This window comes from Neoarius graeffei, chromosome 15 (genome assembly GCF_027579695.1).
Source record: "Neoarius graeffei isolate fNeoGra1 chromosome 15, fNeoGra1.pri, whole genome shotgun sequence".
NCBI classification, from domain to species: domain Eukaryota; kingdom Metazoa; phylum Chordata; class Actinopteri; order Siluriformes; family Ariidae; genus Neoarius; species Neoarius graeffei.
Window position 1 is genome coordinate 136,276 of NC_083583.1, and position 27,331 is coordinate 163,606.

Sequence of the window (27,331 nt, forward strand, 5' to 3'; positions counted from 1 at the left end):
TATCAAACACCTGATTAAAAAACCTGACCTTGATCCCTGTCAGCTGTCCAATTATCGGCCAATATCAAACCTCCCCTTTATCTCCAAGATCCTAGAAAAAGCTGTCGCACAGCAGTTATGCTCATATTTACATACTGTAGGAATAGCATGAAATGTATCAGTCAGGATTTAGACCTCATCATAACACTAAGACAGCTCTGGGTAAAGTAATAAATGACCTACTGTTGGCATCTGATCAGGGCTGTGTCTTGCTGTTTGTGTTGCTTGACCTTAGTGCAGCATTTGATACCATTGATCATTCCATTCTTCTGGATAGACTAAAAAATGTTGTGGGAGTTAAGGGAACGGCCCTCTCCTGGCTCAGCTCTTATTTAACTGATCGCTATCAGTATGTTGATGTAAATGGTGATTTTTTTAGACATACTGAGGTAAAGTTTGGTGTTCCACAAGGTTCTGTCTTGGGCCCACTGCTTTTTTCTTTATATATGTTACCTCTGGGTGATAGTATTTGTAAACATTGCATTAGTTTCCACTGTTATGCTGATGACACACAGTTGTATGTTTCTGCAAAACCAGATGAGAGACACCAGCTTAATAGAATGGAGGAATGTGTAAAGGACATTAGACACTGGATGCTTATTAACTTCCTTCTGCTTAACTCTGACAAGACTGAAGTACTTGTACTCGGACCACATGCAGCTAGAGGTAGGTTTTCTGATTACATAATAACACTGGATGGCCTTTCTGTTTCTTCACGTGCAGCAGTAAAAGACCTCGGGGTGATTATTGACCCCAGTCTTTCATTTGAAACTCATATCGATAACATTACCCAAATAGCTTTCTTTCATCTCAGAAATATTGCTAAGATAAGAAATTTAATGTCACTGCACGATGCAGAAAAACTAGTTCATGGTTTTGTTACCTCCACGTTGGATTATTGTTATGTCTTACTGTCTGGATGTTCAAATAAGTGCATAAACAAGCTCCAGTTAGTTCAAAATGCAGCAGCAAGAGTCAAGTCAAGTCAAGTTTGTTTGTATAGTGCTTTTAACAATAGACATTGTCCCAAAGCAGCTTTACAGAACCTGAATGACCCAAGACATGAGCCAATTTTATCCCTAATCTATCACCAATGAGCAAGCCCGTGGCGATGGCGGCAAGGAAAAACTCCCCCAGACAACACAAGGAAGAAACCTCGAGAGGACCCAGACCCAAAAGGGAACCCATCCTCACCCGGACAACAGCAGACAACATAACTATAACATTAACAGTTTTAACATGAAGTCAGTTTCATTGATGTTGTAACTCTTCATTAATGGAAACTTGAGTGCAAAACTGTTCATGACAACTGCAGTCCTAAAGTTAGCAAGTCAACTGTAGTTCTCAGCCATAAAAGCATTACTGTAAGCATGGGTGCCGCCAGGGGGGGAAAGGTTAGAACAATTCTAGGGGCCCAGCACTGCCATGGGGCCCTTTAAGGGGCTGATAATATGCTTTTAATGATTTTAATAAGATTTTTGAAATAACAACAATGCAATATTCCATCTGGTAAAATGAGCTAATTGAACAAGGTTGTCTATTTCTTGAGTTCTTCAACATATTGTCATTTAACCCTCCCCCTTTTGCAAAATGGTACGGTCCAGTTCTGGTAGAAGTGTGATTGCTGTGTTGCGGTGCAGCAGCCAGCCAGCCAGCAGTGGAGTGCGTACAGTCTATGATCGCTAAATATGAAGAGTGGCTGTCAAAAACGTAAAGAAAGGCAGCTGAAAGCTGAGAGGGACCGGAGAGGCAGGCAACTGGTCACTCAGTTTTTCCCAAAGAAAGGTAGCTATCGCTCACATGTGTGTTCAAAATATTAGCGAATGGTAAATGAACAGTATGAACGTGGTTGGATTAGCCTATCAAGAGAACACTTTTACAGTTTGTACAGTGACATTTTTTTCCATTTTAATAACTGAACTGACTTGTGTGATAAACAAGATGAAATATTACGTTATGCTGGTGCTAATAACTAGTATTAATAACCAGTTTCATAACTAATGGGGTGCCCTATATATGCACAGATTCAGCCTCAGGGGGACCTCCGCCCTACCAAACCACTGAAGCCCCCCTTTGGAGAAGGAGGTAAGCAGCAGTACAACCCATAAATGCTTTAGGATTGAAGTTTTTAATGAGCGAGCGCCATATACAGTTTGCTAGATTAAAGTGTTGCTAATAACAGACATCAGTCAAGTGTTTGACATGGTTACATGTGTGGAATGTTCACACGTTCTAAACCATTGGTTTAGAACGTGTCACATCACACATTTCACTACCAATTGTCCTAGCACAAGAAGGCATGTGGCAAAATCTTGAATTTTCATTTGTGATTGTAAATGCATCAGAATTAGTCACTGACCAGTTTTCATCTTGTCCCTAGTAGGTTAACCCTTTGGTGACTGACCCCTTGAAAATGGTTCCTCCAGGAACGATGACTTTTCAGTTGTCAAGACAACGGAAAAACTAAAATACAAAAACAGAAAGATACGTCACAATGCTCTTGTGCACAAAACAAAATGCTCTTGTATTTTAGTTTTTCCGTTGTCTTGACAACTGAAACGTCATTGTTCCTGGAGGAACCATTTTCAAGGGGTCAGTCACCAAAGGGTTAATACATAAAATGTAATAACAAAGTCACAAACTCAAGGTCCATGGGCTATCAAAAGTCAAATAATGACAATAGTGCAATTGTGATGAGGGTGGGCAAAGTTGGGGGGCCCAAAATTCTAATCTTTCATGGGGCCCAAAATTTCTGGCGGCGCCCCTGACTGTAAGTGTCCAGAGTGTCTTCCAAGTGTGACTTTCAACTGTCCATATTGGGCCGTCCTCCACAGGAGCGATGTGATGAGACTCGAACCAGACATAGGGCATCAGGATGGATCAGGCAGGTCTGAGGAGCAGAAGAGGTCAGCACCTAGATCCCAGGATTGACATGTAACTCAAAGGGACAATTTTTTTTTTTGGGGGGGGGAGAGAAAACACAGGTTGTTAGGTACGCCCAATGTCACCTGAATAAGTAGGTACAGTATACATTTTGTGCTGAGTACAAGCAGGGACTCCGGCAACTAACTATGACAGCATAACTAAAAGGGGAGAGCCAGAAGGTAACACAGGCATGAGGGAGCCCTGGGACATAAAGCAGCAGCCACTACACCATCAACAAACTCAAGTGAGCAAGCGAGTGGGGGACTGACAGCATCCATACATCCCAGTTTACCAAAACACTCTATGTCTGGGGACCCTCCAGATCTACACCTTTACCTCATAAACATCATTAACAAAAGGCTTGACTAAACAGATATAGACATAAGACTAAACAGATATAAGAGTCCTTACTAGAACTAGAAAATATGACCACATCACCTCTGTCATATCCATAATGCATTGGCTCCCAATCAAATTTCATATTGTTTACAAAATACTACTCTTGACCTCTAAAGCACTGAATGGTCTCACACCACAATACCTGAGTGAACTTCTGGTCCTTTATGACCCGCCACGCCTACTTAGATCAAAAGGTGCAGGCTATCTGCTGGTACCTCGTATAGTGAAGGCTACATCAGGGGGCGGAGCCTTTTCTTACAAAGCCCCACAGTTATGGAACAGCCTTCCAAGTAGTGTTCGGGAATCAGACACAGTCTCAGCATTTAAGTCTCAGCTAAAATCATATCTGTTTAGTCAAGCCTTTTGTTAATGGTGTTTATGAGGTAAAGGTGTAGATCTGGAGGGTCCTCAGACAGTGTTTGGTAAACTGGGATGTATGGATGCTGTCAGTCCCCCACTCACTTGCTCACTCGGGTTTGTTGACGGTGTAGTGGCTGCTGCTTTATGTCCCGGGGCTCCCTCATGCCTGTGTTACCTTCTGGCTCTCCCCTTTTAGTTATGCTGTCATAGTTAGTTTTGCTGGAGTCCCTGCTTGCACTCAGCACAAAATGTATACTGTTCCTACTCATCAGGTGACATAGGGCATACCTAACAACCTGTGTTCTCCCCCTGTCTGTCCCTCTGAGTTACATGTCAATCCTGAGATCGAGATGCTGAACCTGTTCTGCTCCTCGGACCTGCCTGATCCATCCTGGTGCCCTGTGTCTGGCTGGAGTCTCATCACATCGCTCCTGTGGAGGATGGACCCATATGGACAATTGAAATTCACACTTAGAAGATGCTCTGGACACTTACAGTAATGCTTTTATAGCTGAGGACTACAGTTGACTTGCTAACTTTAGGACTGCAGTTGTAATGAACAGTTTTGCACTCAAGTTTCCATCAGTGAAGAGTTTATAACATCAACAAAACAGACTTCATGTTAAAACTGTTAATGTTATAATCACATTGTCTGTTATCACCCAAATGAGGATGGGTTCCCCTTTGAGTCTGGTTCCTCTTGAGGTTTCTTCCTCATGTCATCTGAGGGAGTTTTCCCTTAACACTGTCACCACAGGCTTGCTCACTGGCTTAGGGATAAAATTAGCTCACGTTTAAAGTAATTAAAATTCTGTAAAGCTGCTTTGCGATAATGTCTATTGTTAAAAGTGCTATAAAAATAAACTTGACTTAATTAATCAACCAGAAGACCCCCCCTCACCCTTTGATTTTGTCGTCTGATGACACAGCTCATTACCAGAGATGGAATTTTTTTTAGCATGATCAGCAATTTGAGGAAAACCCAGACATCATCACAGGTAAGCATGGTGGAAAGATCATGGATATGTTTTTACCAATCAAATGGCATGCGACCTTTGACCTGGATTTTCATGTGGTTACAATGTCAATTGCCTGTTGACATTTATTGGTAAACTACAAAACTAGAAATTAATACAAACAACGAATGATTAACAAAATGTGATTGACAAAAATACTTAGAAAATGGGTAGAAAGTGGAACAAAAATATTTTCTGACAGGTTAAACATTATCAGTTCATTTTTTTACAAACATTAGAATTACTTCCTCATTTACATAAGCACAGACATCGATATATTTAGATAAAATATATGTTGTACTAAATATAAGTCTATGTAAAAAAATTTAAATAAAAACTATGCTTTGGAAACTTAATACCACATACCGATTATTTTTTCTTATGAATAATCATCTGGATGTCGATAATTGTAGAACGGTGTTGATAACTGTGGACAAAGGTGTCGATAATTGTGGAACAGTGTCACGTGATCTGATATGCTAAGTAATTGGGAATCAACTCATTTTTTTCCAGTGGAAGTTTGAGTAATTATTCATGCACAATTTATGTATTGAAAGTCTTTTCTACTTTTGCAAAGGCCAAAAGAATGTCATGACATGAATGTCATCTTGAATATGAATGTCATGGCAATATTTGGGCTTTCAGTAATTTCTTTGAACTGTTCTTTTTCTGTGGCTGAATGTACAGCATACATCTTTAATTTAAAAAAAACACTAGAATTTGGTGCACACGTTTTAATTTTCTTTGAGTTTTCTGAAATCAACACAGGGTCAAAATTATACATACAGCACACCTAATATTTGGGTAAAATCTCTCTTCACAAGATTCACCTTGAACAAACATTTTTGTTTACCATGAACAAGCTTCTGGCAGAATTCTGGTTGGATAGTTCATGACTCTCCGTGGTAGAATTCATAGAGTCCAATTACATTTTTTTTTCTTGGCATGGACTCGACTTTTAAGTGTGGGTGCATTTGGGTAATTGAGTGATCAATCTCATTAAATTTGAAGGTTAATAATTAAATCGAATCAGTCTCATTTGAATCGTTTAAAGTGAATCATTCAAGTGAATCATTCAAAGTGAATCATTCAAAGTGAATCATACCGTTAATTTTGGTGCTTAATAATAAATTACCAAACTGCCAAATTATGGTATATTCCAAATTATTATGATCACTTACCATATTACATAACTTATATGCACCTTTTTGAATTCTTTGGGAGATTGGGGACTTCGAATATATTGTAACACAAATAAAACACACAGTTTCAATAATAAATGAATTTATTATAACAAAGATAAAAATGGATAATAGCAGATGGAATATATACAAACAGTGAGGTGTGTGTGTGTGTGTATATGTGTGTGTGTGTGTGTGTGTGTGGGTGTGTGTGTATGAGAGGCCTTGTGTGGGTGTGGCCCACACAAGAGAATTAGCTTTGTGTAGCTAACTCCACATGTGTTTGTGGGGGAGGAGTTGACCACGTGGCTAGGCCTATGGCCTAGCAAAAGAAAGAAGCTAGCGTGAAATGCTAACTGAAGTGTGTTTGGCCACGTGGTGAAGGCCTAGATTAACCTTGTGTTGCTAAGTAGGCAAAGGAATGCTGGCTAGCATGTGTTTGTGTATGTAAGCAACTGATTAGCTTTGTGTGCTAACTAGACAAAGGAAAGCTAGCTAACATGTGCTTTTGAGGCCGTGTGTAAGGCCTAGTGATCCCTTGAGACACAATTAGCCCTGGAGGCTAATGGAACAAAGAATTAGCCATAGGCTAATTTCACTAGCTTATAACAATACTGAATCCACTGGAATCTTGATGCGGTCAAGATGTATAATAAGAGAACTAAATATGTTAGTAGGAGTAAAGAGAAGCATGCACAGCCTATCTATTAAAACAATTGAGAGATTAAAACAAAACAGAACAATCAACAATTCAACACGCTGCGTGTCTATAGTGGAACAATTAAACGTGAGTTTAAACTCACACTATTTCAATAAAAGCTAATTCCTAAGACTAGAGTTTGCCCAAAATTTGCCAGTCTTACTTAATATCTTGCTTATAGCAAGATCATGAAGAGATTTTCCGAGACTTTGGAGGTTCATCGTTGTGGAGCACGTGAGTCGATTCAGTGAATCGATTCCGTTGAGCAGAGAACTTCTTGATCCGACGACTCATGGCTCGTGGGAAGAAAAACTCTGATTAACAATGTGCACAGTGCTTCAATCAGGAGGAATTCTGGTCGCTCCTAATTATAAATTAACTGCTTTGAGCTGCAGTCGTACGTACTTATAAGGAACAAATGAAAAACCGGTTGTAACTCGAGCTGAGTTTAAAATCGCGCGATCTTAGAGTCTACCGTGGCCAAAGGTAAACAAAGAAAAGCACGAACCTCTGATTCTTGCAAGAAAGAAAAGAAAAGAGATGTCTTTTTAAATTTGCTCGGGTGAGCAGCCTCTTTGTGTACGCAGACCGCTGGTCCCACGACGGAAAGAGGAAGAGCGGAAGTGTCATTCCATTATTTATGTCTTCATAGAGGATGTGGTGTTGGTGATCCCGCCCTGGCGTGACGCAGGCCAACGCAGAAGTGGGCTGATGGGAAATGTAGTTTCTAAAAGAGACAGGCTGTTGTAGTTCTTAGACGGACTGTGTACCTACATAAGCACGGTCCATATATTTTCAATAGGGTTGAAGTCAGGACTTGTTTTAAGCTTAATGTTAGCCTGCTTTATCCTCCACAACCAACTCTGATGCATGTTTGGGTTCATTGTCCTCTTGTAACTCCCAAGTCACAAGTCATATTCAAGTTTTTGATGGTTTATGCTGAAAAATTATGAGGTAGTCCTCCTTCATTATTCCATTCACTTTGTCCAATTAACCAGTTCCACTGGCAGCAGAGCATGATGATCCTACCACCACCAGCTGGTACAGTGTTCCTCTGTACATCGTGGTCATTGTGGCCAATCAACTCAATCTTTGTCTCATCTGACCATACAGCTATCCTCCAGAAGGCTTTTTCTTTGTCTGTGTGATAAGCTTCAAACTTTAGTTAAGCTTGAAGGTGTCAATTTTGGAACAGGAGGTTATTTCTTGGATAGCAGCCTCTTAGTCCATAGTGATCTGAACTGTAGACAGGGATCCATCAGCTTCCAGTTCATGACACGGTTGTGCCATGGTGGTTCCCAGGTTGTTCCTGACCATCTAAACCAATTTCCTTGCAGCTGAGGGTGACAGTTTGGGTTTTCTTATAGCAAAGTGGCTTGACAAAGTGACTATACCTCACAATAACTTGCATACAATTGTTTGAACTGAGCTTGGAATTTGCAGTTGTTTAGAAATGGATCCAAAAGACATTCCAGAGTTGTGTACATCTGCAATCCTCTTTCTCAGATCTGCACTGAGCTCCTTGGACTTTCCCATTTTACTGTGTGTTGATCAATCCAACGAGTGCTGTAAACAAACCCTTTTTATGAAGGCACAGAGAAGCTACCAGCTGTAGTCAATCATGATCACTAACAGGAAGTTAAGAGACCTCAGTCTTGGCAAGATAAAAGACATTTTGGAAGTTTCAGCACCTCTGAATTAATAATCCAAGTGAGTGTATGTAAATTTTTGACCCTATATGTATAATTTTGACTCTGTGTTGATTTCAGAAAACCCAAAGAAAATTAAAACTTGTGCACCAAATTCTCATCTCATCTCATCTCATCTCATTATCTCTAGCCGCTTTATCCTTCTACAGGGTCGCAGGCGAGCTGGAGCCTATCCCAGCTGACTACGGGCGAAAGGCGGGGTACACCCTGGACAAGTCGCCAGGTCATCACAGGGCTGACACATAGACACAGACAACCATTCACACTCACATTCACACCTACGCTCAATTTAGAGTCACCAGTTAACCTAACCTGCATGTCTTTGGACTGTGGGGGAAACCGGAGCACCCGGAGGAAACCCACGCGGACACGGGGAGAACATGCAAACTCCGCACAGAAAGGCCCTCGCCGGCCCTGGGGCTCGAACCCAGGACCTTTTTGCTGTGAGGCGACAGCGCTAACCACTACACCACCGTGCCGCCCCCTGCACCAAATTCTAGTGTTTTTTTTTTTTTTTTTTTTTGGGGGGGGGGGGGGGGTGTTAAATTAAAGATGTATGCTGTACAATCATTGTGCCACAGAAAAAAGCATGCAGTTAGGTTAATATGGGACGGCCTTGGGCTGAGGTGCCCTTGAGCGAGGCACCTAACTCCCAACTGCTCCCCAGGTGCTGTTAGCATGGCTGCCCACTGCTCTGGGCATGTGTGTGTGCTCATTGATCACGTGTGTGTGCATGTGTGTGTTCACTGCTTCAGATGGGTTAAATGCAGAGAGGAATTTCACAAGCGTGTGATAAATAAGGTTCTTTTTCTTCTTCTTCTTCTTCTTAAAAAGAATAGTTCAAAGAAATTGCTGAAAGCCCAAATATTGCCATGACATTCGTCTCACTGTATGTAAACTTCTGACCACAACTATACACACACACTTCTGAATGTATATTTATCTGCCTGGCCCACCCTGTTACTGACAGCTGAAGCGAGGCCTGATTTGAGGTTCACAGTGTGTTAGTTGCATGTACTGATCTCTTCTTTTTCAACTATGCAAAGGTAAACACAGCTATCCATTTTATGGCTACTTTCAAATTTGCTTACACCACATGAATGGTTCCTAAAAGAATCTCATTTTATTAGTGGGACCTTCATTTTTCAGGTGTGACACAAAAAAGGTTCCTGTTGAAGCCTAGAACTAAAAAATACCCTGGAAATTTAATTCACAATCCATTTTGTGACCTCCACCAAAAATGAAATAAAATTTCTTGCAGTGTTTAAATTGGTGAATATGTTGTAAGGAATTCTGGTGATGTGCAGTAATGAAGGGGAATTCTGAAATTATCTTAAATTTCAACCGATGGCAAAGTGAGAAATCATGAGGTCAAAGTTTGCTGTTTGTAGAGGATAAAGATGTTTGCTTCTCAGATTAGGTCTGAACCAGCAGGACTATCAGAAGTTTTTTTTTTTTTTTTGCTCAGAAGTGTTACCTGTGGCCATCCACACAACTCTTATGTTAGGGTCACAGAATATATTGACGTTTTTTTTTTTTCTTGCATTCTTATCGCCTTATCTTTACTTTTTCTGAGTAAACGGACCTGTGACTAATCGATAGTGATCAATAGTGCCTAACGACCAGGACCGATCTCTTGGCCAATCTTGGACGTTCAGAGGCGGAGGATCTGCACCGTGTCCCCGCTGCGCACCGCGGCTCCGGGACACGCGTACATTTTGCAGACGGAGCCGCCGCGGCCGATCACGGGCTGAAAAATGATGTCGATGAACAGCTTGTTACCGCTGTTCACTGTGAGTTTGTCTTCCGGTAAGACCGCGCTGTACCTGTGCACTTTACTCTGCAGCTGCTTGACTTTTCTGGTGATCCGGCAGCTGCTGCGGCAGCGGAGACCGCGCGGCTTCCCCCCGGGACCGGCCGCCCTGCCCGTGCTCGGGAACATTCTGTCTCTCGCCACCGAGCCGCACGTCTACATGAAGATGCAAAGCGAAATATACGGCCAGGTAAATCTCACAGCACCCGTTTCCCTGCGGAGGAGAACAACATCTCTTATTTCACATGAGATTGAAACAAAATCCTCCAGAGTTCTTCTGCAGGAGGTTTCTCTTTTCATCCCGCATGAAAGTGAGCCAAAATGCACCGACTGTATTAGGTTTTATTTTAAAAATAAGTAAGTAAGCAGGCAAATCTTAAAAACAAACAAAAATACCTTTAACCCTGCAAACAAAATGAAACGGAAAGATAAGACACCCGACCTTCACCCAACAAGTTAGAGATAAAAACTGGAGTGAGCTGAGCCTTAAGCAGGACATTTTTCTTTCATTTAAGATTTCAGTTCTGTATGCGGTGATACTGATATTATGTTATGAATATAACATTTACAAGCTTGCAAACGAATTGATTAATTAATCATTACATGGCCACGTAGCTTATTACTGTAACAGTGTCAGAACAAAAGCCCCCTGGAAGATCTTCAAGGTTCTTCTTGCTGTCTCACCAGTAAAAAGGTGCTTCCAGAATCTTTGATACAATAGTTCTTGAAACTTTAATGGGGGGGGGGCCTTCACTACTAGGAAAGGTTGGAGTACACATGAACTCCAGACACTATGTAGATTAGCCACAAAGCTCAGTTTTCTTTTTGTTGTTGTTGTTGTTGTTGTTGTTTTATTTTTAAAATAATTTTGGGGTCAGATTTTTTTCTTTCAAGTTTAATTTTGTTAATGGTCCATTACAAAATATGCCAATCCTTGTATGCATAATTTATTAAAACATTGATATGAATAAAGACATTAGGCCAGACTATTTTTAGGCAGCTGTTTTGCTATGTTTTTCTTACTTTTGGTTATTGGTTAAAGCTAAACTATGTTTAAGTTTGACTACAATCAAAAGTCCTGCATAATGGGGATTTAACAGCACAAAAAGCTAACAGTATATTGGCAGTTGCTTCATTCCCCACATTTACTACCCCGAGCATGCTGAGTCAGCAGACTGAATTTAAAGAGCTACTTCCTGAACTGTAGCCTTCACTCTGGAATGCAGCTGTCCTGTAGCTCTGACGTTTCCATTAGGGGAAAATAGCTGGTAAAATAAAGTTGAAGTAGCACTGAATTAATTAAGTGCTTTACCTTCATTAATCTCCAGATCTTTAGTCTCGACTTGGGAGGAATATCAACCGTCATTCTAAACGGCTATGATGTCATCAAAGAATGTCTGTATCATCAGAATGAAGTGTTTGCAGATAGGCCATCTCTACCTTTATTCCAGAAAATGACCAAAATGGGAGGTATGGTGTACTGTTTTCTTCTACCACACATAAAAACAATCTTTTCTTGCCTGCAGGAATTGTTTGAATGAATTCCAGATATAGCACTGAATAGAGAGAGTAATTCCATATACACATCATATTAATGCAAAGCATGTTCTAGCAGCATGAATAGTCTAATATCTACCAGTGGCCTTGCAGGTTCTTCATTGAACTTTTGCATACAGACAGAAATGGCAGTGAGGAGACGAGATTAGTGGTGTGAGGCAGGCCAAAAGTAATATGTGAACAGGTTATCAAAATATTATTTGAAGTGAATAAAAATGATTGTTTTTGTTTTTTTTATTATAATTCCATAAAATTCACTATTTTCTCATCCTGTGCATATGATTGCTGGAGAGCAAATGCATAACTGAGCTTTGCCTTCAGAGTTTCAACATACCGAATTATTTGTTTTTAAAACTGAAATGAGTCAAGGCTGCAGTTTGACACACAGCTCCAGGAAAATTCTCACATGGGTTTGCTTTAAAGCAGGCAATTTTTCACAGAAAGCTTGCTTCCCATTAATTCCCTTTCCAGGACTTCTCAACTGCAAATATGGTCCTGGATGGATTGAGCACCGCAAGCTGGCTGTTAACAGCTTCCGCTATTTTGGCAGTGGACAGATGATGTTTCAGAGGATATCTGAAGAGTGCATGTTCTTTGTAGATGCCATTGACCAGTACAAAGGAAAACCTTTTGACCCAAAACATCTGGTTACCAACGCAGTCTCCAATGTTACTAACCTTGTAATATTCGGACAGCGATTCACCTACGATGACCTTGACTTCCAGCACATGATTGAAATCTTCAGCGAGAATGTGGAGCTGGCTGCTAGTGCCTGGGCTTTCCTCTACAATGCCTTCCCCTGGCTTGAATACCTGCCCTTTGGGAAGCACCAAAGGCTCTTTCGCAATGCTGATGAGGTGTATGTTTTTCTGCAACAGATAATCGAGTGCTTTTCACAGGGGAGAGTACGGCAATTGCCAAGACATTACATTGATACCTACTTGGATGAAATGGAACAGAGTGCTAGGGACAAGAGCATGTCCTTCTCCAAAGAGAACCTCATCTTCTCAGTAGGTGAACTTATTATTGCAGGCACAGAGACCAGTACTAATACCCTGCGTTGGGCCATGCTCTACTTGGCACTCTATCCCAGCATACAAGGTAGGTTCACTTTTCAACGTGTCTTTGTTTTCTTAAAGTGAACTGTGAGAATTTTCAAAGAATTTACAATATCTAGCTTCTTCTATGATCAGATAAGGTTCAGAGGGAAATTGACTCCATCTTAAATGGCAAGTTACCAACCCTGGAAGACAAGCAGAAAATGCCTTATGTGGAAGCAGTGTTGCATGAAATCCTGCGCTTCTGCAACATTGTTCCTCTTGGCATCTTCCGGGCCACTTCTCAGGATGCTGTTGTGAGAGGATACACCATCCCCCAAGGGACCATGGTCATCACCAACCTGTATTCTGTGCACTTTGATGAGAAATACTGGAGCAACCCTGCTAGCTTCTGCCCTGAAAGGTTTCTGGACAAAAATGGGAACTTCATCAAACGGGAGGCCTTTCTTCCTTTCTCATTGGGTAAGTATTTTTGTCAACAATCAAAAATATATGAAAATTCATCAAAACCCAAGAAGGTCTTAAATGAAATTTTGCATATGAATACACAACCTGCAACTGATGGTGTTTTGAGAAGCTGAGCTGGAGTTCTATGTAGCATCTGACTTCAGTGAAACAACCAGGCCTCTAAATGCAGTTATGCCAGGAGTTACTGAATACTTGGCTGCGTTTGTAACAGAAAGTTGTTGGTTTGTTGCTTCACTGCCATAATAGACAGGTGTCTCATAAGGCAGAACTGCTGATTAAAGGCATCTTCTAAAGATGTTTGTTTCACACAACCTTTTAGGATAATGTTTATGGTGACATGACGGCAGTATGCCATGTAACTAAATCAGAGAGTTATGGAGTTGGCTAATAGATGCCTCACAATTCATATCAAAAAAATGTATTTGGTTACAGTCACAGAGTTATAAGATAGTACTATGTTTAGTTCTCAGAAACCTTAAAAAAAATCTATGCAAAAAAAGCAAGCCCCAAAAGTTATATTTATATACAAAATCACTTTTATGTGAAGTTTGGTCTGCCATCTTTTTTATTTTTTCCATTGATCAAGGGAGCTGCGACACTGATTTATGGGTAATAAGCAGCATCGAGGATGTATCAGTGTTGCTTCCAACTGGGTGCCGGTTGAAGGCATCTTAGAAGACAGGAAACAAGACCGAGCCATTGAGCTAGCCTAACCTTAGCTCATGTTTCCATCTTTCCATTGCTAATATGTCTTATCATGTTCTTTAGGCAGACGCCAATGTCTTGGTGAGCAGTTGGCTAGAATGGAGATGTTCCTTTTTTTCACCACGTTGCTCCAGAGGTTTCATCTGCAGTTTCCCAAAGGCTACATTCCAAGCATCACTCCTAAACTTGGCATGACCCTGCAGCCACAGCCTTATACCATATGTGCTATCAGAAGACAGCAGTAAAACGTCATCTGCTCACTAAAGGCAGATATTCTGTCACCTCAGGGGAATTTATTGGAAAACTCAACCAACCAGCTCAGCTTTCTTACTCTGAATTTTGTCATGTTTGTCTACTGTATGGTTTCACAAAGCTCATGCACAGAGCAAGCAATGGATGAGGCCTGGAAATGTACAGACCTTGTGCATGTGATGTCATGGTCACGTGATTATCTGTTTACACTGCCATATTGGGGATCACGCTTTCGCAAGTTTGTAAGTGATACCCACTGTCGCGATGTCATCTTCTCAAGTCTGCCTCTCGACTTATGCTGAATCCCTGGATGTCACAGCAAAAAATCGCTATAGAGATAACACTGCTGTCTTAGGGGTCGACCCATATATCATTAGTAAGAGTGAAACCAAATCTGCGCTTGATTGTTCAAGTAATGAGCTGCCAGATGTAAGTTACCCCGATGTATATCACTAATCAACACGCCAGGGGGTTACAGTGGTCGGTCACTAAAAGCCTACAAGTCACTAGAAGCGTACAGATATTTCTCCTCAGGATGGGGACGGAACGTGCTAGTTCATATGCGTGAAAAGCATTTTATTTCTTCACAGGTGCGTACCATACATTGACTTTTCAGAATAGATCTTATTTGCATATCGCTATTATCGATGTTGAAACGAAACATAATCCTGTTTGAACAAAATTAAGAACTTATAGTAATACAGATAGTACCAGGGTCTAGGAATACTGTAATAGTAATATAAATAATTAATGACATTCAGTATTATATACTCGTGTCCCAGTCTAATCTCCATGTTTATAATCATAAATGTGTTACACTCTCAACGGCTCAGCAACAAACCACTCGATGTGCGGATCATATGCGAGCAGGATGGTGTTACTGTGAGTGGCCACTGCACATGGACGGCAGGTGTGGGAGAAGTCTGCTCACACGGAGCAGCAACACTTTTTGCTGTTGAAACTTGTAAGCTATTTCCTTTTAAGTATGGCACAGCTTTAGTGTTTCTAATATTAATTTTCAACTATTTAAATCAAATTTTGAGTAATTATATTTCATGTAATTGGATCATGAAATATAAAGCGAGTGTTCGCTTAGTTCCCAGTCAACACGTTTAACAGCAGCCATCCACTTCTTCCTCCGCTCTTGATCAGCGGGGAACCAGTAAAACGATAAACCCTTCATGCTTCTTCTGTTAGAGCACCCTACTGCCACACAACAAGCCATTCTGACTGAAAATATTAATCACTCTCCAAAAATTTCCGCGTGTGAAGTGAGCTGCGGCTTGATACCCAATATGGCGGATAAACAAATTTGACCTCTGACGTAGGTGCACAAGGTCTATATGCACAGCAGGATTCATTTGTAAATGTTGTAATGAATGAGCTTGAGAACACTGATGAAAACATGAGTTGTGTATTTACTAACTCAAACCGACAAAAAAAACCCCAACAAAAAACAAAAACTGCACTGTTGTTGTAAATGTAAGGGAAGACACGTCAATAATTTACAGATTGCATCTTTCAAACAGTTTTGCAGACCTCTTCTTTTTTAACATTTCTTGAAATTGAGAACGCAGTTCTCTCATTTGTATGGGTGACTGAAAAGGAGAGCAGCTGTCTTTCTCAGAAAGCTTTGCAAATGCCTTTCACATAACTTTGGCTCCTGTCCATGTAGCAGCGCTGAACTAACCATCTCTGTTTCACGTCAGGGGAAACAGCCTGCCAGGCCATAGGTCCATGACCATCTCCACAGAGTGTCATTGAAATTCACATTGTGATATACACATTGTAGGAAGTCAGAACTTTGCACCAAGCCATGTGCATTTATTTTATTTCATAATATGTTAATTCTGATAGAAAAGCCACCTAAATATGAATAAACAGGAGATAATTTTTTTTGACAGTACTACAGTATCAGGTACTGTGAATTTTATATATATATATATATATATATATATATATATATATATATATATATATAAATATAAAATTTGTTGCCCAAATGAGGATGGGTTCCCTTTTGGGTCTGGTTCCTCTCGAGGTTTCTTCCTCGTGTCGTCTGGGGAAGCTTTTCCTTACCACCGTCACCACAGGCTTGCTCATTGGGGATAGATTGGCTCATGTTTTGAGTCATTCAAATTCTGTGAAGCTGCTTTGTGACAATGTTTATTGTTAAAAGCGCTATAGAAATAAACTTAACATGTACATTTTTTTGCACAGAAGCTTTATAAATAGGTAACACTGAAGAATGAAAGGATTTTAGTTTTTATTTACATTTCAGTGTGTATGTACCAAGTGTTGCATTGTGTCCAACCTGTAAGTGCAGTCACAACTGCAGGCACAATGGTTTGATGTAGCAGTTTAACTTCAGACTAGATTCACCAGGAAAGCCTTCATGTCATGCTAGGTCTAGACATTGTTTTCCAAATTACAAAAGTGCAGGATGATGGGTATAACTGGCAGCCACAGAGCACATCTGGTTTCATCCACTCAGGGATGAGCAAATCCAACAAGTGATGAAGCAGGTGGCATCAGGGGCAGGGATACTCCGGATAAGCTGTCACAGTGATACCATCTTCTGGGATGATGTGGATGATCTTGGTTTAGGAGGAGACCCTTCTCTTAGGGACTCATCATCCACCCACTGTCATCTTGCAGGCAGCTCTACCCCAGAGGATGCAGGGGATTTCCTCAGTGAGCGTGTGATAAGTAAACAAAACAATTCCCAGAGAGACATCCAGCTGCCAATAACGTTGAATAATTACAGCCAAATTCCACAGCCATGGAAAAGAGGGGAAAGATTAAAATGCTGTGCCTGTGTCTAGAACACACTTAGAACACTCATACTAAAACATTTGATAAAAATATTTTATAAGCTGACAATTTGTGCATTCAAAGGAATGACACAGAGATTAAAAATGTTTTCAGTGATTGTATTCTTTATGGACAGATATAAATAACAGTGGGGGCGGGGGGAGTCAGTTTCTCCCCAAGTTGAAAGATTGAAATGGTGATATCAGACACTGCTATCTTGCTACATAAGTGTTTTTAAATTTAAAGAGAACAAGAAGGTTGGAGGGCATTGCAGTGAAAAAACACACAGAAATGAGGAGAAAATGGCATTTCGGACAGGAACAAGAAGCAGCACAAAGCACTGAAGTGAACAGAAGACACTGGATTCCTGGTGATGATAGATGTACAGGAAAAAGAGAGAATGAAAGAGAAAAAGAAATGCTATACAGTTGCTTGGTAACAACCTTCAACTCCCACAACTAACGAAGGCCGAAGTGCATGACAAAGAGCCTGAGAGAGAGAGAGAGGGAAGAGGACAAGGAGACAAGGGGGCGTTTGGCACTGCATCTAGCTGACTCACAGCATCCAGCTTTTTTTTTTTTGGGGGGGGGGGGGGGGGGGGGGGTTCAGCAGAGTGGTTATGCACAGAAACACAAAGACAATGCACCCCAAATTATTAGTAAAATAACACCACACCCAAACATCCACATCCGTAAATAGTATTAGATTAAAAACTCTGAAAACAGGATGATAATTACAGATTCTTAATGTACAACGTCAGCTGTATGTAGAAAACAGATGCATTCAGTTGATTAATTAAAAAATATATATTATATATGCAGATACTCTTTCTGTGCAGAGATTAAACACTTGTTTGGTAGTAAAATGTGCACATTTATAGGTCATTTCATTTTTTTTTATCTCTTTTTTCTTTAAATATAGCTTGGTGTACACTGCCTACTTGAGAACTTTCCTCTTCAAACAAAATGCAATGAGGAGAGCAGCATGTCAGTCTCCCCTTCCTGCCCTTTATTCTAGTGGAATGCCTAGAGTTCTTGCTGTAGAGAAAAATATATAGCGCTATTAGTATTAAACCTGCCTTATTTTGAAGGATACGAAAATATATAAAAAAAAAAAGTGTACAGCTTTTCTTTTTGAGGTGAAACCCTGGATCACTTCAAATTGGTGCACTGGCCTGCTTGCATGTTTGGCAAAGATTGCTTTAAAAAGAAAGAAAGAAAGAAAGAAAGAAAGAAAGAAAGAAAGAAAGAAAGAAAGTTGTGATTTAACAAAAGAATGTGTACGGTTCAAAATTTTCATTACATTCTCAGACTCTGTTTTGTATCAAAACAGACTATAATACTTTGGGTTTGTGGGAGCTGATAGTACTTGCTATCTGCAATGATATTTTATCTGACTGAATTTAAGCTTCTTCACACCAGAACAAAGCCACAAATGCTCACGTTTCTCCCAACATCTGAACTGAAAATTGTCTGATATTCTGACAAGGTGCCTGAAATCACTTCCTTTAAAAACTGATCAAACAGGACGGTCATTCAGCATGAATCCTGAGAAACCATGAAGAAAGAAAAGCATGTGTGTGCCATACACAGACAAGTCCATAAGTATTTGGCATTTGTATATTGGCCAAGTTATTGTTATCCTGGATATCTACTACAGTATACCGGAGTTAAAATTAAATTATTAATATGAGCTCAAAACACAAACTCCCAGCTTTGAGTGAATTTACACCCAAATCGGGTGAACAGTGCTGGAATTACAGCACTTGTCTGTCCCAAAACTTATACATCCCCAAAATCCATTGGACAATTGATTGCTCAGCTGTTCCATGCCCAAGTTTCTGTTATTTCCTAATTATTTCATGTACCAGTAAGTAGATAAAAGGGCTAGTTTATTTCAAGTGTAGCATTTGGAGTATACCACCTCATCTCATGGCGTGGAGGTTTACAGCTGCCAGTGGAACTGGATCTCTAGTTCCTGATGATGTGACTGCTGACCAAAGCAACAGAATGAATTCTGAAGTGTACAAGGTGATATTATCTGCAAACATTTAGCCACATGCTTAAAAACTCACTGGATGGAGCTTCACAGTGCAGATGGACAATGAGTGGAAGTGTACTTCAAAAAGCAATTCAAAAAAGGCAGAGAAGTGAAATATTCTGCAATGGCCAAGTCAATCACCTGAGCGTCATCCAACTGAATGTGCAAAAGACAAAAGTGAAGGAAAAACACCCCAGTGTAAAAAAAAAAAAACACCTGGAAGTGAAGTCAGCTGCAGTGAATCTGGCAGATCAACACTGAAGAAGAAACCCAGCATCTGGTGATGTGTACAAGTTCCAGACTTCAGGCAGTCATTCACTGCAAAGCATTAATAACAGAGTATTAAAAGTAACAATTACTTGTGGGTTTGTCCAATTACTTTTGGTCCCATAAAAAGTGAGAGAATTCCTAAACCATTCATTCACCCAATTTCAATGCAAATTCCCTCGAATTAAAGTCTGCACTTGGAGCTCATATTCAATATTTAATTTCTGTGGTGGACAGAAATGTGTTAACAATAACTGTCAATGCCCAAATATTTATGGACACACTAATATATTACACATTACACAGTGCCCTCCAGAATTATTGGTACCCCTTGGGAAAATTAGTTTAAAAAAAAAAAAAGGAGGGGGGGGGGGGAATCCACCTTTTGGTGAAGTCGCTTCATCTCACACTGGACAAAATGAGAAAATTCCAGCCTTTAATTGAAATATATTTATTCAGAGAAAAACAAACCCCTCATCAAGAAATATTTAAAAAACAAACAAACCAAAAAAAAAAATAAACCACGCGCCACTATTATTGCCCCCAGGAAATGAGGGTGAACACACTGCACTTGAAGCATGTTTCCATTTAAATTGGACATGTTTGAGTTGATTGGAGTGTGTAGGAACTTTCAAGCTGTAATCCATAACTTCCTGATTAACTGGGGAACGAATATGAGGCGACACAGAGGCCAAATTCCCTCAACATCAACATGGGAAACATGAAAGAGACACACAAACCACATGAGGGAGAAGTGTGTTGACTTTCATAAGTCAGGGAATGGGGATAAAAAAAAAAACAATTTCCACACCTGAAAATATCCATTTCTACTGTTAGGGCAAAAATAAAGTGGACGCCAACTGGAACTGTTCCACACTCACCTGGAAGAGGAGCCGAGTTTATTTTACCCCACAGACAGTGAGGAGGGTAAGAGAGGCAAAAAATCCCCAAGGGTCACTGTTGGTGAATTACAAGAAAAAATAAAATCTTGGGGTTTCCGAGTCTCCAAAACCACCATCAGACTCCACCTCCATGCCAACAGATTATTTGGAAGGTTCCAGAAAAAAGCCTTTTCTATCAGTTAACCACAAATGTAAGCACCTGAAGTTTGTGAAACACTACGACAACTTTGACTGGAACCGTGTTCTCTGGTCTGATGGAACAAAAATGGAGCTTTTTGGCAACAAACACTCGCGGTGGGTTTGGAGTAAAAAGAAGGATGGCTATAATGAAAAGAACCCGATCCCAACTGTAAAATATGGTGGAGGTTCTGTGATGTTTTGGGGCCGTTTTCCCTCCAAAGGCCCTGAAACCTTGTTAGGGTCTATGGCATCACGGACTCCATAAAACACCAGGACATTTTAAATCAGAATCTGGCTCCTCTGACAGGAAGCTAAAACTGGGTCGTTGTTGGATCTTCCAGCAGAACAGTGATCCAAAGCATCTGTCCAGATCAACACTAAAATGGTTCACTGAGTACAGAATCGTGCTTCTGCCCTGAACATCTCAGTCCCCTGAGCTGAACCCCACTGAAAACCTGTGGGCGGAGCTGAAGAGGAGAGAGAGCACAAGAGAGGGTCGAGGACCCTGGATGATCTGGAGAGATTGTGGAAAGAGGAATGGGCTCAATGCCCCGCTCTGGATCTCCAACCTTTTAAACTGTTACAGGAGAGACTCAGTGCTGTTTTACTGGTAAAGAAGATTGGACAGAGTATTAAATGCAGGGGGGCCAATAATAAAGACATGTTTTTATTGAAAATAATTATTTCTTGATGAGGAATTTGCTTTTCTCTGAATAAATTTATTTCAATTAAAGAGGTGCCAATAATCATAGAGGCCATTTTGTGTGTGCGCGAGTGAGTGAGTTATAAAAGAAATAAAATAAGTAAGATCCCTTCATTAGAACAGGGTTTCTTCTCTGTTCCATACATAATGCTCTTAACAGTTCACAAGAGGAAAAACAAATGGCAACTTTGCATTCCTGAGGAGGAAAGAAAAAAAACCCTCATGAACACACAAAAATGAATAACAAAAAAAACCTAAAATGCAGGTGAGTGTAAAAAAAAAAAAAGCATCCGAAAATGATGCAAAAGTAAATATTCATGTTTTTTCAGTCAGACTGTCAGCATTTCCATGTTAAAGTCCTAGTGGCTGAGTTCAATAATAATGATACAGTGTTTTCGTGTCGCCAGCATGAGGAGGAAACTGCACATGTCGTGATGAGGGTCAGAGTCCATCACCAGGACCACAAAAAAAAAAAAACACCCCAAAGCAAGGGGGGGAGAAAAAAAAGGGGTCAGACAGGCACGTTTGATTTATGCTTTTAGAGTATTCCTGACACTGAGCCTAGTAAAGCCTCAGCCTCATTTGTTGTTAACTGCTTGCTTTGGTAACAAGTGATGACTTGAAAGTCTTCTGCCATTCTGGTTTTTTTTTTCTTTTAAACTTTTTTAATAATTGTAATAAGTACCTACAGGAGAGTTAAGAGCTCTATTTTTTCAAGGCAGCATCACAGCCAAATAACCATGGAGAATTTCATTCATTATTTCATTTCGTCTTTTTTCAACCCTTTTTCTCATTCTCCATGGGGTGAAAGTGCATAGGATGCTCTCACAGTAGTAAGGCCTTTTTTTTTTAGTTTTTTTTTCTTCAACATCATGTGAACTGCATTTGCGTCACAGTGATTCATTTCAGCACAGGAGATCTGGCAGAATCGTCTGGTGTCAGTTTGAACTGTGTGTCTGTGTTCTGGTGGAGGAGAGGAAAGAGCAAAGAGTCAACTGTTTGCTTCAGGCTCCTCCCCTAGTTCTTTTTCTCAGCCAATTGGCTCAACTTAATCCCCCCTATTGCTGCCGCTCCTCCTCTTCAGCCTCCTCCTCAATGACCTGAATGTCATCTGAGGCTGAGGAGGGAGGAGGAAGGCTCAACATGTCTGCCTGCTGCTGCTCTTGCTGCTGCTGAAGGCCCAGGTCACAGTTCTTCTCCTCTTCCTCGATGATCTGCTTCCACGCTGTGTGGTTTTCAGTCAGGTGCTGCATAATGCTGCAGAACAGACGCTGGCGGCTTTTCCTCGGCTCTGCAAACAGAAACCTAAATAATTAAAAGCTAATAAAGGAATAAAACAGGGCAGTGGTAGATTTGGTTTAGATTTGGTGAAAGTGGAGTGTCAGAGAGACACCACTAGGTTTGAAACAAAGTCCTCATCTTCGTTTCAACTAAATTCTTCCAGATGAATAAAGAAAATTCAAAGTTTGCAGGTTTTTTTTCCTTTACATTTTTCAGAACTTTGTCTGTGCACTGGACTCTTTTTTTTTTTTTTTCGTTTTAATCTCATGCTCCTGCAACTATTTCTGTTTGTCCTGTGATGTTTTATAAGGGACTCCATTGGGCAAAGACATTCGAACATCATGTTACTTCTCCAAGTGTTTTGGATATCAACAGGTTAACTTCATAGATACTCATTGTTTTTCTATTTATTTTTTTATTTCCTCTGTTTTCCTCCTTTTACAATTTTTTTTTTGGCTGTAATTTATTTGCAAATGCTGATTTAAAAAAAATACACAATAAAATGCTTTTATGGTACAATCCAGAGTTATTATAATTTTGAACTTTTCATCATTTTTATTTAGATTTTCTAGTTTGCTTTTGAAATTTCTGTTCAGTTTTAGTTAATTTTATAAATGCATAAGTATTTTTATTTTGAGGAACTGACTAGGTTTAGTTTAGATTTTATTTAGGTTTTTCAGGTATTGCACAGCCATAGATATCCCATAATTACTAGATAGGACACAAGCTGTTTACTTCTAGCACAATTAGATGCCATGTTGATTTGCAAATTCCTGTCACAGAGATCTCACTTTGTATACTGCATTGACTATACTGATGAAAATACAGTAGGTTTTAATACTGAAATAATGCTGAGCAATATTGAAAATACAAACCCCATTCCCAGAAAAGTTGGGATATTTTCCAAAATACAGTAAAAGCAAAAAATGTGTTACTTTACTTAAAATTTTTAAAACATTTATTTAACTGAAAAAGTACAAAGTTTTTCCAAGATTTTACTGACCAACTTAACTGTATTTTTGTAAATATAAACAAAGTTAGAATTTGATGCCTGCAAAACACACACACACACACACACACACACACACACACACACACACACACACAAAAAAAAAAAAAAAGGGACAGAATCAAAATAAGTCTGAAAAGTTTATAGGCTATTCAAGTTATACCCTTTTGGAAGATTCCACAATAAGTAGGTTAATTGGTAACATGATTGGGTTTACTAGCGCAATTAGAATATCATGAAAAAGTTCAAAATTCTCCATCAGTTATTTAAGAAAGTGAAAATTTAATATATTCTAGATTCATTACACAAACTAAAATGTTTCAAGCATTTTTCTATTTTAAATTTTGATAATTATGGCCTACAGTGCAAAAACAACCTCTCAAAATAGAGTATTTCATTTTGAGTTTGAGTAAAACAGTATAAATCCTGTGTATCTCTTGGTCTAGTTCAGTACACACAAACACAAATCATGTAGAAGACTGCTGACTCGACAGTTGTCCAGAAGACGATCATTGACTCCCTCCACAAGGAGGGTAAGCCACAGAAGGTCATTGCTGAAAAGGCTGTCTAGAAAAGGTGCACAAGCAGCAGGGATGAGCGCAGCCTTGAGAGGATCGTCAAGAAAAGTTTATTCAAGAACTTGGGAGAGCTTCACAAAGAGTGGACTGAGGTTGGGGTCAGTGCATCAAGAGCCACCATGCACAGTCGTCTTCAGGAAAGGGGCTATAACTGTCGCATTCCTAATATCAAGTCCCTCCTGAACCAGAGACAATGTCAGAAGTGTCTTATCTGGACTAAGGAGAGAAAGAACTGGACTGTTGCTCAGTGGTCCAAAGTCTTCTTTTCAGGTGAAAGTAAATTTTGCATTTCATTTGGAAATCAAGGTCCTAGAGTCTGGAGGAAGAGTGGAGAGGCATAGAATCCAAGGTGTTTGAAGTCCAGTGTGAAGTTTCCACAGTCTGTGATGATTTGGGGTGCCATGTCATCTGCTGGTGTTGGTCCACTGTCTTTTATCAAGTCCAAAGTCAACGCAGCGTCTACCAGAAGATTTTAGATCACTTCAGGCTTCCATCTGCTGACAAGCTTTATGGAGACGCTGATTTCCTTTTCCAGCAGTACTTAGCACCTGCCCACAGTGCCAAAACTCCTACCGAATGGTTTGCTGACCCTGATATTACTGTTCTTGATTGGCCAGCCAACTCACCTGACCTGAACCCCAGAGGGAATCTATGGGCTATTGTCAAGAGGAAGATGAGAAACACCCAACCCAAAAATACAGATGAACTGAAGTCCGCTGTCAAAGCAACACCTAACCCTAACCTCAGCAGTGCCACAGGCTGATCACCTCCATGGAATGTTGGTGAGGCACACAACCCCTAATTTCTTGCAAGAATAATGAAGGCAAGCATCAACCAACCAATCAGCACCAGAATCACCAAGCATTAGAATGATGCAGTTTCCTGTGATGGAATTCCTGTTTTCAAATTCTTTGCCGCGAGTCTTTTTTCTTTCGGTTTCGGCGTTTAATGTACAATCTTTTTTACAAATAATTTTCCACCATCGTTTTTATTTTTGTGGTATTTTCACTTTCTCTTCTTCCATATTTTTTTTTCAGAGAACACCAAAGACCACAAGATTTTTCCTTTCTGTGCAAATATGGCAACTGGAGGCCATCCACATCGGGTCTGATCTTGAATTAAGGTGCACAAACCATTATCATGGCACACCTTCAGCTTGTTCAGTATGCTAAAGTGCAGGACGTTTTATCATTCTTCCTCCGTCACTAGTGATAGCTTTATTTGTGATAAGTGTAGATTAGTTAGCTCTCTGACAGAGAAGATTGCAGCTTTAGAGGTGCTGTCATGGCCTTTCTGTTTCTTCATGTGCAGCAGTAAAAGACCTCGGGGTGATTATTAACCCCAGACTTTCATTTGAAACTCATATCTATACCATTACCCGGATAGCTTTCTTTCATCTCAGAAGTATTGCTAAGATAAGAAATTTAATGTCACTACACAAAACAGAAAAACTAGTTCATGGTTTTGTTACCTCCAGATTGAATTATTGTAATGCCTTACTGTCTGGATGTTCCAGTAAGTGCATAAACAAGCTCCAGTTAGTTCAAAATGCAGCAGCAAGAGTCCTTACTAGAACTAGAAAATATGACCCCATCACCCCTGTCTTATCCACACTGCATTGGCTGCCAATCAAATTTCGTATTGATTATAAAATACTACTATTGACCTTTAAAGCACTGAATGGTCTCGCACCACAGTACCTGAGTGAACTTCTGCTCCTCTATGACCCGCCACGCCTACTTGGATCAAAAGGTGCAGGCTATCTGCTGGTACCTCGTATAGTGAAGGCTACATCAGGGGGCGGAGCCTTTTCTTACAAAGCCCCACAGTTATGGAACAGCCTTCCAAGTAGTGTTCAGGACTCAGACACAGTCTCAGTGTTTAAGTCTTGGCTGAAAACATATCTGTTTAGTCAAGCCTTTTGTTAAATGGTATTTATGAGGTAAAGGAGTAGATCTGGAGAGTCCTCGGACAGAGGGAGTTTTGGTAAACTGGGATGTATAGATGCTGTCAGTCCCCACTCACTTGCTCACTCGGGTTTGTTGACAGTGTAGTGGCTGCTGCTTTATGTCCCGGGGCTCCCTCATGCTTGTGTTACCTTCTGGCTCTCCCTTTTAATTATGCTGTCATAGTCAGTTGCCAGAGTCCCTGCTTGCACTCAGCGCAAAATGTATACTGTTCCTACTCATCAGGTGATGTTGGGCATACCTAACAACCTGTGTTTTCTCTCCCTTTCTCCCCCCCCAATCTGTCCGTCTGAGTTACATGTCAATCCTGAGATTGAGATGCTGACCTCTTCTGCTCTTCAGACCTGCTTGATCCATCCTGGTGCACTACTTCTAGCTGGAGTCTCATCACATCGCTCAGAACGCCAGCTTCAGAGCTGGGGACGAGGTGGGCCTGAGGACAGCTAGGGCCAACCTGTCACAAGGCATCAGGGTGGCCAAGAGACAGTATTCCAGGTACATTGCTGACTATTTCAACGACAGCAGAGACACCAGGAGCCTGTGGCGGGGGATTCAGACCATCACAGACTACAAGCCCTCACCACAGACCTGTGATAACTCCACGTCTCTGCTGAATCAGTTGAACGAATTCTTCGCTCACTTTGAGGCAGACAACAGCACCACGGCACAGAAGACCCCACCACCTTCCGGCGACCAGGTGTTGACGCTGTCCCCAGACAGCGTGAGGAGAGCTCTCAGGATGACAAATGCACGAAAAGCCCTGGGTCCTGATAACATTCCTGGTCGTGTCCTGAGAGACTGTGCCGAGGAGCTCACAGATGCCTTTACAGACATCTTCAACATCTTGTTGAGCCAGGCTGTTGTCCCCACGTGCCTCAAAGCCACCATCATCATCCCGGTCCCGAAGAAGCCGTCTCCCTCCTGCTTCAATGACTACCACCCTGTTGCACTCACTCCCATCCTCATGAAGTGCTTCGAGCGGCTAGTCATGCGACATATCACGTCTGCCCTCCCCCCCCGCCCTGGACCCTTTCCAGTTTGCATATCAGTCCAACCGTTCGACCGATGACACCATCTCCACTGCCCTCCACTCAGCCCTCACCCACCTGGAGACAAAAGACTCGTATGTCAGAATGCTGTTCATAGACTTTAGCTCAGCATTCAACACAATCATTCCTCAGCAGCTCATTCATAAACTGGACCAGCTGGGACTCAACACCTCCCTGTGCAACTGGCTGCTGGACTTCCTGACGGGGAGACCACAGGCTGTACGGGTCGGCAGCAACTCCTTCAGCACCATCACATTGAACACGGGGGGCCCCCCAAGGATGTGTGCTGAGCCCCCTCCTCTTTACTCTGCTGACCCACGACTGCACACCAACATCCAGCTCAAATATCTTCATTAAGT

The 27,331-nt window shown here is 40.8% G+C and overlaps 2 protein-coding genes across 2 annotated transcripts in view; one reads left to right on the forward strand and one right to left on the reverse strand.

The window, feature by feature from the left end:
- The first annotated feature begins 10,089 nt into the window (after nt 1-10,089).
- Nucleotides 10,090-22,140, forward strand: LOC132899770 (vitamin D 25-hydroxylase). The gene is made up of 7 exons (XM_060941893.1): nt 10,090-10,332; nt 11,471-11,612; nt 12,171-12,800; nt 12,893-13,219; nt 13,994-14,171; nt 19,300-19,316; nt 22,061-22,140. The coding sequence occupies exons 1-7, from the start codon at nt 10,090-10,092 to the stop codon at nt 22,138-22,140; spliced, it is 1,617 nt and encodes a 538-aa protein (XP_060797876.1).
- The window catches only part of pde3b (phosphodiesterase 3B), a 141,656-nt gene continuing 130,759 nt past the window's right edge, over nt 16,435-27,331 (reverse strand). The window contains exon 16 of the mRNA XM_060940716.1: nt 16,435-22,379. Coding sequence (XP_060796699.1) covers nt 22,147-22,379 — 233 coding nt within the window. The 3' untranslated portion in view covers nt 16,435-22,146. The remainder of the gene's footprint in view (nt 22,380-27,331) is intronic.